This window comes from Varanus komodoensis, unplaced genomic scaffold, assembly GCF_004798865.1.
Source record: "Varanus komodoensis strain SLA01 unplaced genomic scaffold, ASM479886v1 scaffold43, whole genome shotgun sequence".
NCBI classification, from domain to species: Eukaryota; Metazoa; Chordata; class Lepidosauria; order Squamata; family Varanidae; genus Varanus; species Varanus komodoensis.
In genome coordinates, this window is record NW_025335985.1 from 7,993,460 (window position 1) to 8,013,573 (window position 20,114).

Below are 20,114 nucleotides of genomic sequence, written 5' to 3' on the forward strand. Positions count from 1 at the left end.
CTCTGGCCCCTGGGCCAAGCAGATGCGTGGGTGGAGGGCCCCCGGCAGCCCCTGCCACAGCACCGCGGCCCCTCGCCTCACCTCTGCCCTCGCTCTGCCCGCAGTTGGACGCCGAGGCCAGCGACGCCCTCAAGGAGCTGCAGGTGAAGCTCAACAGCGTCCTGGACGAGCTCAGCGCCATGTTTGGGGACAGGTGGGTGCGGGGGGCCCCCTCCTGGGAGGGCACATCCCCTCTTGCCTGACTCGGCGTCGCGAGAACCCCAGACCCTCTGGCACCGGACGCTGCCCTCCCGTCCTCGTGTGCAGGGCAATTGGGCAAGCGAGGAATGAGGACCCCCGCAATGCTCCCCCAGCACAACGGGGGTGCGCTCTGGGCCGCGAGAGCAGCCCAGGGCAGCGGTCGCCTCCTGGGGTCGTGCCACCCGGGCGCTGGGCTTCTGCTCGTGGGCCGAGCGCCCCTTCCATTCTAGCAGAACCCAGGAGACTGCGCGAAGTCGGCTCGCAGGCTGGCAGCTCCGCGGTCAGCCCAGCAGCTGGCGACATGCACGGCCCCGCGCCCCCTGCCCTGCGCCGTCGGGAAGGGGACGGTCCTCGGAACGGGAGGAGCAGAGCCGTGGCCAGGCCGGCCCCAAGGATGAGTGGCCGGAGCAGCCGTCCACGGCCCTCCGCCACGGACCCGCCAAGGGTGCTTGGCTTCCCCTCAGAGCCGCCACATCGGCACGGGCATGGGTGGGCCAGGGCTGCTTCTCCCGGATTGGGGCCCAGCCTGAGGGCGTGACTTGGGGGCCACGGAGGCCTGCTTGGGCCTCTGAAACACACGGGTCCCTCGGGGGCCAGCGCCCTTTGCAGCCAAGGTGACGCTTCCGTCCTGCAGAGACGCCGCTCGAGTTGTCGTGCGGGGCCCCTCATCCTGCCTCCCCCTTCCTCGCATTCCCCCACTCCTGAATAGCCAGGGCTCTTGCGGCAGTCCAGGCCGGCGATAAAATGCGACAAGGCCCTAAACGCACGGTGCAAAATGCGCCTTCCTGCTTGGGGGCGGTCGATGGCAGGGAAGGGGGCTGGCGGCATCGATGTGCCCGGGCGGGGGGCCTGGTCGCGGAGGTCACGCGGAGGGCTGATGCGCGGCCCCGGCTGCCCTCCAGCTTCCAGGCCCGGATCGAGGAGTGTGTCCGGCAGATGTCCGACATCCTGTGCCAGGTGAAAGGGGCGGGAAACGCCCCCCCGAACGCCGTGGCGCAAGACGCGGACAACGTCCTCCGGCCCCTGATGGACTTCCTGGACGGCAAGTAAGGAGACACGCCGGGGCAGAGGAGCCCCTGGTGGGAGGGCGGCCGGGGGCCGGGGGGCCGCCGGGGCACGGCAGGCAGGCCATGTGGCCCAGCAAGGCTCGCCTGGCGGCCCGCCCCCCACCCCGGCGGCAAGGCCATGCTGATGGGGCCGGCCGCTCGCCCCGCAGCCTGACGCTCTTCGCCGACGTGTGTGAGAAGACGGTGCTCAAGCGGGTGCTGAAGGACCTCTGGCGGGTGGTCATGAACTCGCTGGAGCGGATCATCGTGCTGCCACCCCTCTCGGACCATACGGTGCGTAACCGCCGCAGCCGCCCGTGGGGCGCGGGGCGCGGGCTGGGCCAGGCCGGGCCGGGCCGCTGACCAGCCGGTGCGCCGGGTCTGCCCCATGGCAGCGGCAAGAGCCTTGTCTCGCTCCTGGGAGCCCGTGGGGGTGCCTCCCCCCCCGAAAATGCTCCTGAGGCTGAGGGGGGGCCCGGGAAGCGTCCGGGAGGGTCGGCTCCTCTGGGGATGCTCCGGCACGGGGTGCGTGGGGCCGGGGTCCCCTCTTCCTTGAACGCGCTTCATGGTTGGGCAGGGCTGGCTGGAGCTCCCCCCCCAGGGACGGGGTGAGCGGCTCGGGCAGGCGGCCGGCCCAGGTGCTCCCCTCAAAAGGGCCCCCACAGACCGGCTGTGGCCCCCACCCCGTCTCCAGTGGAAGCGACGGCGGACGGGGAAGGGCCCAGGAAGCGTCCATGAGCCACCGTGGCCCAGAGGGGCCCTTGGCCTCGGCACCTGCCGGGGCAGCCACAGGGACCGTCCCGCCGCAAGGAGCTGGTGTGGCGGCTGCCCCAGCGCAGCCTCCCCTCCCGCGCTGGGGCCCTTCCTGGCCGGCTTCCTTCCTGCGAGTCCTGGGGATGCGCCCTCCGCCCTGTTCCTGAGGGCCACAGCTCTGGGGAGGGGGCTCCTCTGGGCCGGGTTGGGCCGGGCAGGCCGGTAGCAGCCCCTCCAGAAGGCGGGCTGAGTGGTGGGCAGGGACAGGCAGGTGGACTCCCCCACCCCAGCCCCTGAATGCAAGCGAGAGGCGCCGTGGGACATGGGCCCCTCGCTCCCCCAGCACCTTCTCTCTCTCGTGGGCTCGGCATGGGGAGGGGGCCTTTTCCGGCCAGGCTTGTGGCACCGCAAACCCTGCCTGGGGAGGCACTTGCTCCTGCCGGTGGGGGCCAGCAAGGGCCGTGGGCCTGGCAAGGGGCAGGCTGAGGCGTGGCCAGGGACGAGGCGCCCCAGGGGGCAGGGAGGCCCGCCTGCCCCGCCCCGGCCCCGGCCCATTCGAGTCCAGGCCCCCCGCATCTGCACCTGCTGGCGCAGCCCCATCGCTGGCCGTCCAGCCCCCACCCTGCAGCCTAGATTTGGCTTGGGCACACCAGGGTGGCGCATCCCGGCCGTCCCCGCGGTCCAGGCAGGTGGAGCAGGGCGGCTGTGCGGCACGACGCTTCCTGCAGGCAGGGAGCCCCCGCCCGCCCCTTCTCCCTTCCCGTCCACGTCCTCCAGGGACCGCTGCCTGCCTTCTTCCCGGGATCGCAGCTGCGCCTGGCCCTGGCCAGCCTTTGGGCGCTTCAGCCGGCCGGCCCTTGGGGGGCAGAGTGCCAGAGCAGGCGGGGCCCGGGCCTGATCCAGCAAGGGGATCTCCCAGCATGCTCCTTGCTCAGTGCCAGACCCGCAACGTGGGGAGCGTCCCCCCGGCGGAGGCTCCCCCCCACCTTAGACCACGGACGGCTTGTGGTGGGTGCGGTCTGGCCGCGGGCCGTGGGTCAAGGGTGCCCATGGGGGCCCCGGCTGCCCGCATGCAGGCCCCAGGGCAGAGTGGGAGCTGCCGGCGCCCACAGACATGTCTCGGCTCAGGGCGATAAATGCGCCCCCCCCGCAGCTGCCCCCACGCCCAGAGGAGGAGCCCCGGTGTGCTTCCCGGCAGCCGCAGGAGCCGCGGGCGGGCCAGCGAGCCGAGTGCCGAGCACTTTGGAGCGGAGGCAGCTCGAGGCGCTCCCTGTCCACTGCTCCCGGAGTGTGTCCAGCCTAGCGAGTCCGCCACGTTCAGGGGGCTCCCTGGATCAGCCCCCTCGCCCCCTGCGGAGCCCGAGTCCAGCAGCGTTTGGGGCCCACGTGAGCCCACAGCGGCCCCCGCCGAGCAGGTGGTGCTCACGGGGGGGGGGAGCTTTGCTCTGTATCAGGCCACAAAAAGCCCCTTTCAGGCTGCAGGGAAGCCCGAGGCCACCAAGCCGAGCCCCACGGGCCGCTTGCCGTCTCGCGGCAGCGTCTTTCGTCTGGCCCCTCGCTGGCTTCGAGGCGGCCGTTACGTTTCCTTGCTACTTCTGTGGCAGCCCTGAAAGCTGCCGCTGCTGCTGTGATCGATCTCATTTCTGCACGGCTCCCTTTGGCGCTGCTTTTTTCTCCTTGAAAGTGTGCGGGGCGGGAGCCGCATGGCCGTCCCTGCAAAGTCTTTGGCGGCCGGACCCCTGGGGCGCTTCGGCCGCTCGCGCCTTGCAGGTAACCTTTTCCCTTCTGTCTTTCTGCCTCCCCTGCGCCTCCCTCCTTAGGGGACCCAGCTGATTTTCAGTGCCGCCAAAGAACTGGGACATTTATCCAAGCTGAAGGTATGGGTATCAGCACCGGGAACGCAGCACCAGCGCACGCAGCCCACCTGCCCCCCCCGCCTGTGTCTGTGGTGTTTGCCGCAGTGTGCCCATGTTCGCTTTCGGTGCCGTGTCTGTCGCAACCGTAGCAAATGTGTTTGAGCCGCCGTCTTCTGTGTGCAGGCCGGGCCGGGATCAGGGCCCGGCTCCCCCGGCCATCAGTGCCGGCCACTTGGCTGCGGAAACCCATCGGGCCAGGACAGCGATGCCCACACGCCCAAGGAGCCCTCCCTGTGGTGCTGCGGGGCAGGTGCAGAGTGCCAAGAGCGGGAGGCGGTGGATCCCGTGGCGGGGCTCCCGGGATCCGGCTGTGGAAAACCGGCACCCGGGAGCCCTGGGGAAGGGGCCACCTTCTGGTGGAGCCGGCGCTCGGGGCACGAGCAGGGCCACCTTCGCAGCGAAGCCACTCGAGTGTTGGCAGCCAGTGCCAGTGCCAGCGCTCGAATTGTGCCCAGACCCCCCGGTGGCTCGTGGCGTTCTTTAGGCACTGGCGGGATGCGCCCGGCGCGGCTGCAGGGGCTCACCAGTGGCAGCCCTCGCGTGTTCTGCGAGCGCCGCTGGCGGGTGGAAGGCCGTTGTGCTGCTGACTCCAGGCACATCTGCTCTGGCTGGCAGCCGCTCACCAGCGGCCGGGCAGGAGCCCTTCCCGGCCTGCCCACAGGGCCGGGCACGTGCCCGGGACTCGCACCGCCTTGGGTGTGCTCGGCTTCCCGGCCACGGCTTGATAGCCAAGAGGGACCAGCGCAATCTGGGTCCGGTGGCCGCACCGCAAACCGCGTGCCGCGCAGGGGCACAGACCAGGGATCCTGAGGAGCTCTGGGACCCCCTCCCGCGCCCCACCACTGTGCCAGGCCGACCCTGAAAGGGGGGGGCCCCCCCCCCCCCCGCACTCCCTTTGCTCGCTCGTGCAGACGCGCCCGCTCAGCTCCCTACAGCTTCTCTGGGCAGGGCTGAAAAGGCACGGTCTGCGGCCCCGGAGAACCTTTGCTGCCGGTCTGTGCGAGCTGCGCTGGGCCCAGTGGGGCAGGGCGCTGGCTCAGGCCCACAGCCACCACCAGCACCCGTGCTGCCAAGCCGGCAAGCTGCTTTGGATTAACAGACGGGCGGGCGTGTGACACGCCGTGATGGCTCTCGGGAAGGGCACCCGTGGCGCGCTCGGTGCCAGTGAGAGATGGGCCCAGCAGCCGTGCTCCGAGCAGTCCCCTCGTCACACGCTCCAGAAGCGCCAGCACACGCCTGCCTGAGCCAGGTTTCCCCCCCGCGGGAGCGCTGGCCCCCCATCCTGGGCTCGGCGGGGAAAGGAGCTCGCTGAGCCCAGCCTGCCTGGACGTGGGGGCTCAGACAGAGGAGCGGAGCTGGAAGGGCCGGGGCCACCGGGGCCACCCCCGCTCAGTGCCGGACTCCTGGTTCAGGCATCCCCTCTGACGGAGGGCCCGCTGCATCCCGACGGCCTCCCGTGTGGGCGAGCCCCCCGCCTCCCTGGGCCATCGGTTCCATGGCTGTCCTGCTCGAACGGTCCGGAAATTTTTCCTGATGAAAGCAGAATCGGGCTTCCTTCTGCTGGAGCCCATTGTTCTGTGCCCTGCGCTCTGGGGAGGCCGAGGGGCCACCCGGCCCTCCTCTGTGGCAGCTGTTTGGAGTGCCTCCCGCTCTCCCCGCAGCCTTCCCTTCTCCAGGCTGAACACGCCCCGCTCTTTCCATCTCCTCACAGGCCTTGTTTCTCATCCCCGGCTCCTCCTGGCGGCCCTCCTCTGATCCCTTCCCAGCTCGTCCGCCTCTTTCTTCCGCTGTGGTGCCAGAAGTGGGCACCACACGCCAGATGGGCGCTAACTTGCCATGGCAAAGCTTGGATCTGGGGGCACCACCAAGGCGCCTTGACGGGACCGGCCTCTCAGCAGGCCCCTCTTCTGGTCGGGATGGCGCCCTCATGGGCTGCGTCTCGGCCCCCCGTGGCCCTTTCCTGGGTTCAGCACGTCCTCCATCGTCCAGACTTGCACGTGGACGCCGTTTGCGTGCTGACACGCCCCGCCCCAAGTCCCCGGGGCCACATGGACCTGCGCAAGGGCCTGAGGGCGAGGGGGAGCCAGCAGGGCCCTGTGGGACGGGCGCCGTTTCGCCCCGCGGCCCTCAGGCAGGGCATGCAGGCCCGCCTGGCCACCTTCCCGCTGCCCAGGCCTTGTGCCTGCAGAACGGAGGAGCCTCGGCTGGCACGCTGAGGCGCACGGCCAGCACAGGGGGCCCGATCCCTGGCGCACTCCCCGCTGCAGCGCATGGCTCCCTGGGGTTGCACGGGGTCCCTTGCTGCCATGCAGGCGTTTCCCGGGCCCGGGGAAACCATCCCGCACATGCACGGTAGTTCGGCCTGGAGTGCCGCTGACGGGAGGGGGCGCGGGACGGAGGGGAGGGGGCGAGTCGCTCGGGGAGGCCGGGCGAGGAGCCGGGGGGCGCCACTGCTTCAGGCCGTGCTGCACCGAGGGAGCCGCACCACACGTTAGCTGGATTCAGAGCGCCCTTGTGCCCGGCGCTGCCGTCGGAAACGGCCTCCAGGTCACATCCGCGGGGCAGGGGAGGCGGACTGCAGCCGTTCATCGGTCTGTCCCACGTGCCAGGCGTGGGGTAGGATTTGCGCAAGCACCCACCCCAGCACCGCCCAGGGTGGCCGCAGTGCCTGCCGAGGGTTAGGGTTCGGGCTAGGGCGGTGGCCGTGGGGGAAGGTGCCCCGGAGCCCCGGAATGCTCTGGGGGGCGGTGAGCCCCCGCGTGCCAAGCGACACCCGGACCCTCCCGAGTTGCGGCGCCTGTGCTGCTGGGCAGGGGCTGCCTGTGCGCAGCGCTCTCCCATCGTGCGCAGAGAGGCGCCCGGCCAGCTGCCCGGCCCAGAGCGATGAGGTCAGCAGGGCCGGCCTGGTCGCTTCCCGGCAGGCAGCGTGGCAGGACTGGCACCGATCGGCACGCCCGTCCTGCCTCTCTTCCTGGAGGCGTCTGGATCTGGGCATCGTTCTAGCTGAGGGGATGCACCCCCCCCCCGTTCCGTGGCTCTTGCACACCCTCCGGGCTGCCTCTGGTCACAGCCGCTTGTGCTCCCACCCTCCGCACGCTTCTCGCAGCCACGCTGTGCCCCGATGCCCCCAACCCCGCCTCGAGTCCCCCGTGCCTTGCCTCCGTCACTGCCGCGAGCCCCGGCCAGGTGCCCCACCTGCCGCCTGCCCCACGTCGTGCTCACGGCGGCTTCTCTTTCAGGACCACATGGTCCGGGAGGAGACGCGGAGCCTCACCCCGAAGCAGTGCGCCGTGCTGGAGCTGTCGCTGGACACGATCAAGGTGAGCGGGTGGCCCCCCGGGCGCACGCGGAGGCCACCCCTGCAGGAGGCCAGGCGGGAAGCGCCCTGGCAGCACGTAGGCGCCCCGGCGTTCAGAACAGCTGAAGCGCGCTCGGCACACGTCGCTGCTGAACAAATCCTGCGGAGACGCCATCCTTCTCGCCCCCAGTTCAGTCCACGAGAAGGTGGTGATTCTATCCGTGAACAGAAGTGCGGAGGATGCCCCTTGGCCAGGGGAGGGGCCTCTCCCCGCAGCCCCCCCCCCCGGAGCGCCAGCCAGAGGCTGCAGCCAGCCGCTTTCCCTCCCACCAAGCTCCGGCGTCACCCGGGGGCAGCAGGAGGTGGCAGAGAGTCTGCGGGGAGGCTGCTAAAGGGAGGCAGGGGCCGGGGCGTTCGGGCAGGGCCTTCATCCGGGAGGGACAGGAGAGGGGTCCCGGCCCCCCACCCGCATCCCGGGTGCTTCTGGGACGCTCCAGAGGGTGCCCCAGCTGCCTCTCGCCCCCGCAGCAATACTTCCACGCTGGCGGAAACGGCCTGAAGAAGGCCTTCCTGGAGAAGAGTGCGGACCTGCAGTCGCTGCGCTACGCCCTGTCCCTCTACACGCAGACCACCGACACGCTCATCAAGACCTTCGTGCAGACGCAGACGGCGCAAGGTGGGGGCTGGCCGGGGGGGGGCAGCTGGGACTCCGGGCCCTGGGGGGCCGCCCTCGGCACGGGGACTGCGTGAGCCGCGCTCGGACGAAGAAGCGGGCCGTACAGGGGGGCGTGCGCAGCCGCCTTGCGTGTCCGGGGAGGGGTCTGCTCAGCCCCAGGAAGCCTCCCTGGCGGGGGGCTGCAGCCCCCGGGGCCCTGGCCCAGGCAGGGCACATGGCCAGTCACCGGAGCAGTGCCAACATCCCCAGGCGAGGCTGGCGAGGGCTGGCCGGGGGCCAGGCAGGGTCCGACGCCCTGGAGGGCTCCTTCCTCCTGCTGCCCGCGGGGCAGCGATGGGGCCGGGGACGCTGCGCACGGGGCCCCGGCTCCTCGCGCCCCTGCCCGGGGCACAGCCGGTCTGGCAGCGACCAAGAGGCATGGCCCGAGTGGCAGCCCTGCCATCCCCTTTTGGGTGGGCTGCGGCTCTGCGGGGGCCAAACAGGCTGGCCCAGGCCCTGGATGGGGGCACGGCTGCCCCCTCCCGTCCCAGGAGTGCTGCAGGCCCGCTTTGCTCCCCGGAAAGCCCTGGCAGCTCCGGCTTTGCTTCCAGCGGCCAGGCGAGGGGGCGGCGCGGCACGTGCCGCCTCGGGGCTGGAGCCTCGCCCCAGGCACCGGCAGGGCGGCAGCTCACGCGGGAGCGCCCGGCACCGCTTCCCCGCACGTTCCCCGGAGGCCCCGGGCGAGGGCGCGTCCCGCCACCCCGTTCCCCGTGGCTCAGGTCCGCAGAGGGGGCCGCCCTCCAGGGGCTTCAGCCTTCAGGGCTCCCCTGCCGGCCCCAAACGCAGGGCGGGGCCCGGCGCTCCCAGGCACCCTCGCGCCGCCCCGGCGAGCCTCCCGCCGCTCCTCTGCGCCCACGTGGACGGCCGAGGCCCCGGAGCGCCGTGGCAGGCTGAACGGTAACCGGCCCTCTCTCTCTCTGCCCCCTGCTGCTTCCCAGTGCATGGTGGGAAAGGTGTTAGGCACACGGCTCACGAGGATGTCCGTCCTGCGGAGGGTACGTGCCCGGCCAGTGCCGCCCCGAAGGCGCTGGCCAGCGCGAGCGTGCTGTGCCCGTGCCCCCGCGCCCCCCGGCTCCCCAGGCCTTCCCTTCCCGCCCGGGGCTCGGGCTTCTTCGCGTGTGGCGGGGCAGCTGGCCCGATCCCGGCCCCCCGGCTCCCGAGGGCTGAGCGAAGGGCACGAAGAGGCGGCCCGAAGGGGGCTCACGCAGCGCCCCCCCGGCAGAAAGGCGTCGCACTTCCGGGGCGGTCGCCGTCCCCGGCCCCACTCCCCACCCGCCCTTGCGGCTGACTCGAAGGGGTCTGGAGCCGGTAGGGCCTGCAGGGAAACTGCGCCGTCGTTCCAGAGGCTCCCTGCTCTTGCCACGGCCCCCGCCAGGCCCGGCCGTGGGAGCATAGTGGCCTCCCCAGGGTGGCGATCTTGTGCGGGTCATGGAGCTCTGCACCCGGAGGCCCGTGGGCCGGCTGCTCCTCCGTGCTGGTGGTCGAGCAGCTGCCTCCACGAGCGGGACGGTGCCGGGGGGCAGGCCGGCCTCCCTCCCACGAGCAGCGCCCCCCCCCCCCGCTGTGCTCGACGTCAGCGGAGCACAGAAACACCTGGGCGGTCTGAGCAGGTGGGGGGAAGGACGGGGCGTGACCTGCGGGCGGCACCGGCAGCGGGCGCTCTTGAAGGGAAAGGCGGGGGGTGCGAACGGGCTGTCTGGCCGGAGGGCTCCCCGGGGGGGCAGCCAAAAGCAGAACTTAAAATGCGACCCCCCAGGGGAGGGGGAGGTCACCGAGGAAGGGAGCGCGGAGGGAGGGCTCTGCCCCCGAGCCAGCGGGGGCCGCTCCAGTGCGGGGGGCCGGGGGCACGGCTCCGCTGCCGGGTCTCAGCGCCGGTCGCCGCTCCCTCAGGCTCAGGTGTGGACGACCCCGTGGGCGAAGTGTCCGTTCAGATCGACCTCTACACGCACCCGGGCACCGGGGAGCACAAGGTCACCGTGAAAGGTAAGCCCCTCGCCCCGCCCGGGGAGGGTCTCGGGGGCCGCTGCCCGGCCCCTCTCAGGCCGCCCTGCCTGCCCACGCGCCCAGCCCCTGCCGCCAGTGGGCGCCCGCTCGCAGCAGGGGCGGGCGGGGGCCCGGGGGAACCCCACCCCCAGCCCCCCGGCCCTGCTCCGCCCGGGGGCCGTGCCACTGAGCCGCCCCCTGCCGCCCGCAGTGGTGGCCGCCAACGACCTGAAGTGGCAGACCTCGGGCATGTTCCGGCCCTTCGCGGAGGTGACCATGATCGGCCCGCACCAGAGCGACAAGAGGCGCCGCTTCGCCACCAAGTCCAAGAGCAACACCTGGGCGCCCAAGTACAACGAGACCTTCCACTTGTGAGTCCCCCGCCCCCTCCTCCCGCCGCCCTGCGCCGTGCCCCCGGCCCGGCCCGGCCCGGCCCTGCCGGGAGCCCCCTCGGGCCCCTCACGAGCCCCTCACGAGGCCCCTCTGGCCCCCTGCGCAGCATCCTGGGCAACGAGGACGGGCCCGACGCCTACGAGCTGCAGCTGTGCGTGAAGGACTACTGCTTCGCCCGCGAGGACCGCGTGCTGGGCATCGCCGTGGTGCAGCTCCGGGACGTGGCCGACAAGGGTAGCTGCGCCTGCTGGTGCCCCCTGGGGCGCCGGGTGCACATGGACGAGACGGGGCTCACCATCCTGCGCATCCTCTCGCAGCGGGCCAACGACGAGGTGGCCAAGGAGTTCGTCCGACTCAAGTCCGAGTCCCGCGCGGCGGAGGAGGGGAGCTGAGCCCACCCGTCCCCCGCGCATTGCGCCGCTCGTGCCAATCCACGCACCACGCGCCCCCACGGCGCGCCCTCCTGCCTCCCGGGAGGAGCGCCCCCGGAGGCTGGGGGGCCCTGCAGGCCGTGGGGCTTGGCGGGGGAAGGCAGAGCCTCTGGGCGAGGCGGCGAGACCGCCGTGGGTCCCACGCCTACGCTGGGGTGGTCCCCGGGAGCTGGTGGGGTGCAGCTGGAGGTGTGGCCCTCGGGGAGGCTGGCAGCTCGCCTGAGCCCAGCTCAGCCCTCCAGGCCGGGGGCTGAGGGCGGGCCGGGGCCGGGGGTGCCTTGTCTCTGATCCTGGCCCTTGGGGCCCCCGCTTGGCTCCCGCCCGTGGTGGGGGAGGGCAGGGCAGGGCAGGGCAGGGTGCCTGTTTGCGACCCAGAGCGTTGGTGGCCTGGGGCCGGCAGCAGCCTGCGGTCAGCCCGCTCGCCCAGAACTTGGCCACGGCTGGGCCGCCCGGCTCCACAGTTTGCGGCACGGCTCTGGGTGCCCTCAGGGCTGGCCTGCCGGAGCTTTGCCACCCCCACCGAGCAGGCGGGCCCCGGCCCACGAATCCCCGTGGCCACCCCGGCACGGCCCTCCTGCGGGCCCTTTCTGGTGCCACACCATCGTTGCCCTGGTGGGAGCGTCTCTTCTCCTCTGTGCTGCTCCCCCACTCCCCGCCCCCCCCAGCGTCGCTACTGGGCACACGGCGAGGAGGGTGGCCCCCGGAAACGACTTGCACTAGGCTGCAGGAGCCCCCGCCCGGCCGCCCATGCCGATCCTCGGCTGCTGGGTGGGTCGGCCCGGTCCAGTCCTCGCACAGCCCGTCCCGCCGCCGTCCCGGTGACGACCCGTTTTTCTACTCTCCTCCTGGCACCCGCGTGGCCACGAGTGCGGTGCCGCCTCGCCATTCTTCCGCCTGCCCTCGGACTCCCCGTAGCGGCTGTCAGCGGACGTGACCTTGAAGTGGTCTCCAGATCACGCAGAGCTTTAGCGACCCCTTTCCTCCTCGCTGTTCAATGTGCCACCACTGCGGACGCGGCCTGTGTAGCCTCCAATAAAGGGTCTCCCAGCAGCACTCGCCGCCTGAGCATCTTCCTCTGTCTGACGGTGTGCCTGGGGGGCGGGGAGGCCCTGTGCCCGGCCGTGCCCTTGGTCCAAAGGAGGGGGGCAGGCCCGGTGCGGTCGCTCGCCTCAGTCCCATGCAGCCTCCGCTGAGTACGGGGGCGGCTCCTCTGCCTCGGGGCACCTGGCACAGCGCTGGAGCCGATGCCTCCCGTGACGCTCCCAAGGGGTGTCCCAGGGCAGGGCAGAAGGCCAGAAGCCTCTCCCGGGTGGCCAGTTGCTGTCCCTCCGGGCGCTTTAACCTCGAACTGTTGTCGTCCCTTGCGGCTGGTGAGGCCGAGGAAATCCGCAACAGGCTCATCTCGAGGGATCGAGCCGGTGGACTGGTGCGGATCCCACGGACGTGCGGCCTGCTTTTCCCTAACGTTGAGGGGGAGGTGCGAGCTCTTCCGCCCGCGTGTGCAGTGGCCCATGCCCACACCTGCAGCAGTGCGGTTGGACAGTGGGCAGGCGGCGCTCTGGCCAGGAAGCCCAAAAGCCTGGCACGCGCCTTCACACGCGGGGTGCAGACACGGCCTCTAACGCTGGACCAAACGCAGCCATCAGGGCTAGTTGCCCCCGAGGGCCGTTCGGCCTGCCTGCCGTCACCACCTCATGTGATTGCAACGTCCACGCATTACCGGTTCTCCGCGGAAGGCCGAGGTCCCGGGAGGGGATTCCTGGGCAGGTGGGCCAGCGCCTGGCCCGCGTCTGTCCCGGCGGCCTGCACGTTGAGCCCTTCCGGGCAGCGCCTTCCTGCGCGTTCACCTCCTGGCGGGCCGGAGCCCCCGCCTCGCACACCAGCTGAGCGAGGCCCAAGCGGCGCCAGGCGGCTTCCTCCTCGCCCCGCGGCATCCAGCTGGCCGAGGAGATGCCAGTCGCTCGTGGTGCGGGAGGCAGGGTCCACGCCGGGGGTGACGGGTGTGCGGGCGCCCATGCTGAGTGCTGCGTTAAAAATGGAGAACCGCTCCTGCTGCACCTGTGGGACCGAAGGCTTCGGGCTTCTGGGCGGGGGTTTGGTGAGAGGCAGCCCCCAAGTGGCGGCTTGCTGGGTGGGGGTGCCGAACGTGGCCCGTAGTAAAGCGAGCCGTGTCCGTGGGCCGAGTCCCGGCTGGAATTTCGCCGCTGGAGGCTTTTACCAACTAGTGCCAAGAACGTGTGCCGTGATGCAAGGCAGCCAAAGGGCCTGCAATGCGCTTCCCCGAGGGAGGGAGGGAGGAGGCAGTGGGGGCCGCAGGGAGCGAAAAGGAGGGGTCCTTCAGCAGGAGCTCCCCCGGAACCGGCCGGGCTGCCGGCCAGAGCCACAAGCTGCCTGCACTGACCCTCCTCTGGTCAGCCCCGACAGCCTTCTGGACAGCAGCCACCCTCCTCGCTTGCGCTGTAATCGAGCGACGCGGCAACAGTGAGATTTTCTCCACCTGAATAATTGAACAGCCCCGCTGGTGACCGCCGGGCGGCCCTGAGCTCTCCCTCGGGAAGAGCCCCGGGAGGCTCCGGCGGAGAACTCCTGTCCTCGCAGAAGGTGGCTGGAGCTGCGCTTTGCACCTGATGTGGAAGGAGGCGTCTTGGAACCGGTTGCCCGATTCAGCCGTTTCTGAGGTTGCCGCCCTGGTCCGACCTGTGTTATCGTCTAGCAAATCCCTTTCTGAAATGATTCCGCATCCCAGTCGTGACCGAGGCGTTCGTTGTGCTGCGTGTGCTGCCGCCAGGCTGTCGGGACAGGCCGCCAAGAGAACCGCGGAAACTCGGCGGAAGGATTGCGGTGCAGCGGGAAGGACTTCGGTGCCAGACGCCTGGCGCGGCGGCAGGGCAAGCCGCTTGCCCACCCGTCCCTGCGGCTCTGAGAAGGCTTGGAGGGCCCGGGAAGGACACGCAGGGGGGCTGTCCTGGGCACCCCCCGCCTCGCCCTGCCCTCCTGCATAGAAACACCACGCTCGGCCGGCCCTGGCGCTTCCTCCATGTTGTCCACTGGGATGCCACTAACGTACACACACGCACACACGCACGTGTGCACTCCAGATGTGTTTGACAGTGGAGCCTCCAGCCCAGACAAGGCAGCCTTTGGGGCCTCAGCCCGGAAAGGGCGGACTGCCGCCCTCCCGCTGCCCCGGGGGCCGTGCGGGACGGACCCTCCGGCAGGGTCCCCCGATGGGGCCTTTGCCCCAGTCGGCAGCCGCCTCCTGCGCGGCCGTGCTGTGCAGTGGGAGCGGCTCAGACCCGAGGGCCTTCCCGCCCCATTCCGGCCCTGCTCTGCTCGGATGTTAGGACTGGAATTCCCCCATCGGCTCTTTGGTGGGCAGCTTGCTTCATGCCACCCCCAGGAACTGAGCGTACGTTTGCCTAGCTGGGCTTCTACAAAGATGGTGCTTCTCTGAATTCTTTGTGTGATCAATTTCACAGATGGCCAGCACAAGGCATGGCAAAGAACCGACCCAGTCCTAATTCATAAATTGCATTTGTTTTCAGTTCAACAGACTGCTTTTAAGACCGTGCCTTACTTGAATTTTCAGTAATAAAGAAAGCTAAAACTAAATATAGCCAAGCATGCACCTGGATTTCAACAAAAGCCAACTTTAGAGCAAGGATCAACAAGCCCAAGAAGGGTGGGGTCTCTTCTCAAAAAGAAACGCATCAGGCACAGCTACCCACAATCCCAACAAGGAGAAAGAGCAGTTGGCAACAGAGGAAGCCCATGCGGATGATCTGAACATGACAAAGGGCATGTAAAAGAGGTGGAAGGAAGGCCAGGCTACGAAGGAAGGATATAAGCAAGTAGCACGGAGCTGCCAAGATGAGCGGCGGCTGGCAAGGGGAGTGAAAAGCGATGGAAAACCCTCCGTCAAATGCGCCCGGAGCAAAAGACGAATGGGAGTGAAGGGAGTTCAGCTGCTCACAACAGATGACAAAGAAAAGGCAGAAGTCCCCACTCCTATGTTGGCTCAATCGTCTCCCAGAAGGAGGACTACAACCTTCCTGACGAAGGCATTGTACAAACCGAGGTGGCAGGAGGGCAGCCCAAGCCTGGCAGGCAAATGGTCAGGGACCTTCCAACAATGAGTTCAGCTCTCCATGGCCCCATGAGTCTTGCCAAGAATATCAAGAGCAACAGAAAGGGCTTCTTTCAGCATGTAAATAGGAAGAGGAAGGGGAGGCAAGTGGTGGGACCACTAAATGAGGAAGGGGATCCAGTGACTGATGTGAGGGAACAGGCACAGATGCTAAATGACTATTTTGCCTCTGTGTTCTCCCCAAAGCAGGACAGGGGATATCTGCACAGGAGATTAGATGAGGCTGGGGACTTAGGGGCACAGATTAGAGTCACCCCCCTTGAAGTTGAGGGGCTCCTCAGGGCATTGGACATTACAAAGGCTCCAGGCCCTGACGGGTTACACCCGAGAGGACTTCGAGAGTTGGCAGGGGTTCTCTCACGCCCACTGGCCTCCATTTTTGAGGCCTCGTGGAGAACGGGTGAAGTTCCAGAGGACTGGAGGCATCAGTGGTCCCAATTTTCAAAAAGGGTGGTAGAAGGGACATGGGGAATTACAGACCAGTTAGCCTTACGTCCATTGTAGGAAAAACAATGGAAAGGCTCATAATAGCGAGAGATCTAGTGATGCTAGATAGGGAAGGGAGGCTGGCAGCCACACAACACGGCTCCCGCAAAAACAGGTCCTGCCAGACAAACCTTGTGGAATTCTATGACAAGGTTTCACGATGGCTGGATGGAGGGGATGCAGTGGATGTGGTTTCCCTGGATTTCAGCAAGGCCTTTGGCAAAGTGCCCCATGATATCCTGGTGTAGAAACTGAGGAGTTTTGGGATACACCAAAGCACTGTCCGGTGGATTAGGGCATGGTTGACTGACCGAAAGCAGAAGGTAACCATTAGCGGGGAATCATCGGGATGGCGGCCAGTGACAAGCGGGGTCCCCCAGGGCTCTGTCCTGGGACCGATCCTGTTCAATCTTTTCATCAGTGACCTGGGGGGGGGGGTGAGAAGTCTGCTGGTCAAATTCGCAGATGACACTAAGAGGCCACAACTGAGGAGCAGGTACTTTGGATCCAGAAGGATCTGGACAGGCTGTGGAAGTGGGCAGAATTCACTAAGTGTAACAAGGTACTCCTGTACTTCCTTTTAACTTATTTTGAGCTTCAATTCCTTCCCCTCCTCGTTTACTCTGTTTTTGCTTGGCTGACCACAGCTTCCTTTGTGTGAGAAGACTGAACAGCTCAGCCTTCTCGCTGTTGCCTGTTAGCATTTATCCATCTTCTCGTGATAACAGACACCCCACTTCCTTGTTCTGCTGCTTGTTCTGAGCACAGCGTACGCACACGCACACACAGAGAGAACTTTTGCTATTTTATCACTATCCCTCGAGATCTGTGCTTATTCTGAACTTCAGACCTTCAGACGCTTGCAAGTTCGGTTACTCATTGGTTGCTTTTATCTCAGCATCTCGCCCTGCCCTGCCTTTGCTGAAGCACATCCCTTTGAAGTGTGAGTAGTCGGAAGGTGCCTTGTGCACCCAGCCCGATTTCTCAGGCGGCCCCCTTCCCTTTCTTGCTCCGTGGGGCCGGTCGCTTTCCAGGCGTGAGGCACTCCCATGGCTTGGCTGCAGCGCTTCCTTGAGGATGCTGCCTCTCCCAAAGGTCAGGGCGTGCACTTAAAATGCCGGCTTTTCTTGTTCTCGGTATCGTGAATCACAAGATGATGTGGTCACTTCCAGCAAAGTCTCCCCGTGTTCACTTCATAAACCCGATTTCCCTCTGTTGGCAAAGAGCCCCCGTCGCTTTCTGGAAGACGGCATCGGCAGAAAGGCCAGCCTGGAACAGGCGAGACGGCAGCTGGGCCCGACTCCCAGCGGTATCTGTACCGGGCATCTCCAGGCACGACTCGGTCTCCCCCTTGGGGAGCCTGCCCAGCAGTCCTGGGAGAGCCCCCGCCAGGCTGCCTGTCCGGCTCGGGGTTAGGGTTAGGGTTTCACGGAATTGATACCTTCCGCTCCCCCAGATGCCCCCACGGCTCCTCGGTGCGCCCCGGTCCTTGCGTTCTTCTCTCTGCCCGCTCAGTCATCTCTTCGGCGTGCCTGAGGGACTTCTGCCTTGGATCGTCAGAGTTCGGCAGGGCCTTCTCGGATTCCCATCCCATGCCCATCCTCTTTAAGTTCAGGTACTCTGCGTGGTGTCACAGGGACCTGTTAGCTCCACCATTTTAGGACTGCCGTGGCGTACACAAAATCATAGTTAATGCGGCAAGGCAGGAAACGGCCACGCAGAGTCACACGCTTCAAAACTACCCCGGAGGTGGGACAGCTGCGGGGAGCTTTGGGACTGGCTGGGCAGTATGGAAACGAAATGAAGGCCCGCCTCGCAACACCCCTGCGGCCCCGGAAGGGCCTTCGCCGCTGACCGAGGCTCGGGGGAGGCCCGGCGGCCCTGTGGTGTGCGCTCGACAAGGGGACAGGCATCTGGTGTGGCGCACGGGCGGGGGGGGGCTTCCTGCGGCAGCTCTGGTGGGCTTGGCCGGTGTCCGGGGCTGCAGCGGGTTCTACAGCGGCCCTCCCATAACACGATGCCGGTGTTTGAACACGTGTGTGCTGGGACTGATCCCCGATGACGTGTCACGGCGGAGGCTGCTCCGGCGACTGAGCGGCCCCTGCGTGTGGCCCGGGCCTCCCGCACTCTGCACAGGAGAAGACGTCGGGGTTGCGGCTTCTCCACCTCCGAAAAGGTGTGCGTGAAGTGATGGGGGTGTGGAGTCTGTGAAACACATCCCGGAAGGGGAGCAGTTTAGCAAGTTGTGGGGCAGCCCTCTGAGAACCGGGGCAGCACAATAGATCTGCGGTGCGCAGATGGGACAGGTGGGAGGCAGCGCTCGGCAACTGGGTGCGGCCACCAGCGAGGTGATGCCAGGTGGCTCACCGTCTGTCTGTGGGGGTGGCATCGGTGCGACAAGCCCCAGCACTTGGGACGGCATGGACGGCACACTCTGCCCAACAGCGCTGGCCCCGGCTGTCCCTCCAGAAGCCGTCTGTCCGTGACGCCCCATGCTCAACGTGGAGCGCAGGTCTGAGAGGGGGCCCATATGACCAGGCGCCCCACCCCAGTAGTGGCAATGCCCAGGGGTGCGGGTGGCCAGGCCTGCCTGCTTACACATTGCGCAGAGACCCCGAGGCACTGGGCCTCCAAAGTGGGTCTCGGGGCAGTCTGGCCCCGGCTGAGGCACCGCCACTGGCGCTGCTGTCTTCCCCGGGGCTCCTCAGTGGAGGGGGGGGGGGGGGGCTGGCAGAGGCAGTCCTGGAGAGCCGCCCCCCTCGCGCCGGCCTCGTTCATGAAGTGGCAGCCATCTTGCCACACAAACATGACTCTGGTGAATGCCGTGCACGTGACGTGCCAAATTAGTGGATGCAATGCATACCCGTTAGCTCACAGGATGTCTGCGATGCTCTGGGTTCGGCGTGGAGATTTCAGAGCAAAAGACAAGCCAGAGCAAGAATTACACAAGGCACGGGAAATGGTCTCAATGAACGGCGAGGTTTTCTGGAGGTGCCCGGAAGAGCACAGTGCTGGGGCCGCCTGGCCTCCTGGGCCACGAGCTCCACGGAAAGAGCTGCACAGAAGCATCCACGGAAGGGCCTTCTTCCGGCAGACTCCAGCCAGGCCGCAGGTCCATGTGGCACCTCCAGACCCTCCCATCCAGGGACCTCACTGACTGGACCGGTCGGCAGGGAGAAGACCCCCTCTCAGGCCTCGTGGTCCCAAGCCTGGCCTGGCCTGGCCTGGCCTGGGAGCAAAGGGGCAGCCGGGGCCGGGCCTTGGCAGGGGAGCTGTGTGCCGAGAGGAGCCGCCTGGCCGCAGCCGCTTCCAACACGCACCGGCACCCGTCAGAGCTGCTCCGGCACTTGCATGGATGCCGCCCAGCTTTCCAAGCGCCCACTAGATAGACGAGGCCCTTCGGTGCCTGTGGGCGTTCGCTGCCCTCATTTCCAGTTTCATGGTGCCAGCTGCTCTTTGCCAGCTCTCAGAGAACCTTTTCCAAGACGGGGCCCTCTGCGTAAATTGGGCAAGAGTTGCGCTGATCCGAAAGCAGCCCACGAGGAAGGACCGGCAGCCCCACGGCCCACGTGCCCCGCCTCAGCTTCCTGTGAACCCGGCATCATCTTCGCTGCCCTCCCGAAGGGAGACGCGTGGGCCAGTTGGCCCTGCTGCCGGCGCTGCCGGCGCTGGAATCCTGGTGTCCTTTGGGAAGTGCCCAGCAGGGACAGGGAAAGAGGGGCGGCAGGGGCCCGGGCAGCTCCGCCTTTGAGCGCAGGGGGTGGGCTGGGCTCGCCACGGGGCAGGAGCCGGTCTCACGGAATCGCACGCTGTCGTTTGCTGGAGCAGCTGCCCGGCTACGCTGCCAGCGGGAGTCCCCGGAGAACAGGGCTCCGTCCAGCCCTGGCAAGTCCTTCTGCTTTCGTCTGCTCGGCTTATTGAGTCTGTGCCTCCTCGCCTTGATTAGCTCTAATGAGCCTTCCCTCCTGAGAGGCACCGGGGGCTGACGATCGCCAGCAAACGTGCTCGGGGCCAGCTTGAGGCTTCGCTGCATCTTGATTGTGCGCGGGTCAGCCCACGTGGGAGGCCTGGGAAAAGCAGGCGAGGCGGGTGTGGGGACCCTGCGGGCCGGCGAGGCGGCCCTAAGCGCTGCGGAGGGACCCCGCTCCGCTCGGCAGCCAGGCCCCGGCCAGGAGGCCAGCGGCCTGCCTCACCGGCGGCACGACAGGTGCAACAGAGGCAGCGGAGGTAGCTTCGGCTCTGCCGCAGACAAGCCCCGGAGCGCCCCACCAGCCCCGGCCACCAGCCGGGGGCTGCAGAAGATCCGTCCGGAGGGCGAACTGTGGGCACGCTGGTCACTGGGGGTTCTCAGTGCCGGGCGTTGGGCTCCCCCAGCGCCCCCTCCTCTGCCCGCACCCCGATCCGTGCTCGCTGGGTCGCCGCCTCCCGCCGTGCCCGCCTGCCCTTTGCCTTCAGCTCCGGGTTGGCACCGCGTCGTGCGGCCGCGGAGGGCTCGTTGGGCGCCGCCAGCGCGCTCTCCTATCGGCAGGAAACCGGGAAAAGTTGACACAAGCCTTGGCCCGCGCCCAGCCGGGCAGCGAGTGCGAGTGCGGGGAGGACGCCTGGCGGGGAGCTCCTGCAGCCGGGCCAGCGCAGCGGCCGCGCCCGGCCTGGCGAGGCTCCGCCGGGAGGGCCGTGGGAGCGAGCGCCGCGCTGCCCGGGCCACG

At 68.1% G+C, this 20,114-nt stretch overlaps 1 protein-coding gene across 1 annotated transcript in view; it reads left to right on the forward strand.

Moving 5' to 3' along the window:
* The window catches only part of UNC13B (unc-13 homolog B), a 121,123-nt gene extending 109,295 nt beyond the window's left edge, over positions 1 to 11,828 (forward strand). The window contains exons 39-47 of the mRNA XM_044443872.1: positions 105 to 193; positions 1,143 to 1,286; positions 1,457 to 1,580; positions 3,860 to 3,916; positions 7,195 to 7,275; positions 7,782 to 7,929; positions 9,859 to 9,951; positions 10,163 to 10,322; positions 10,451 to 11,828. Coding sequence (XP_044299807.1) covers positions 105 to 193; positions 1,143 to 1,286; positions 1,457 to 1,580; positions 3,860 to 3,916; positions 7,195 to 7,275; positions 7,782 to 7,929; positions 9,859 to 9,951; positions 10,163 to 10,322; positions 10,451 to 10,736 — 1,182 coding nt within the window. The 3' untranslated portion in view covers positions 10,737 to 11,828. The remainder of the gene's footprint in view (positions 1 to 104; positions 194 to 1,142; positions 1,287 to 1,456; positions 1,581 to 3,859; positions 3,917 to 7,194; positions 7,276 to 7,781; positions 7,930 to 9,858; positions 9,952 to 10,162; positions 10,323 to 10,450) is intronic.
* The last annotated feature ends 8,286 nt before the right edge of the window (positions 11,829 to 20,114 follow it).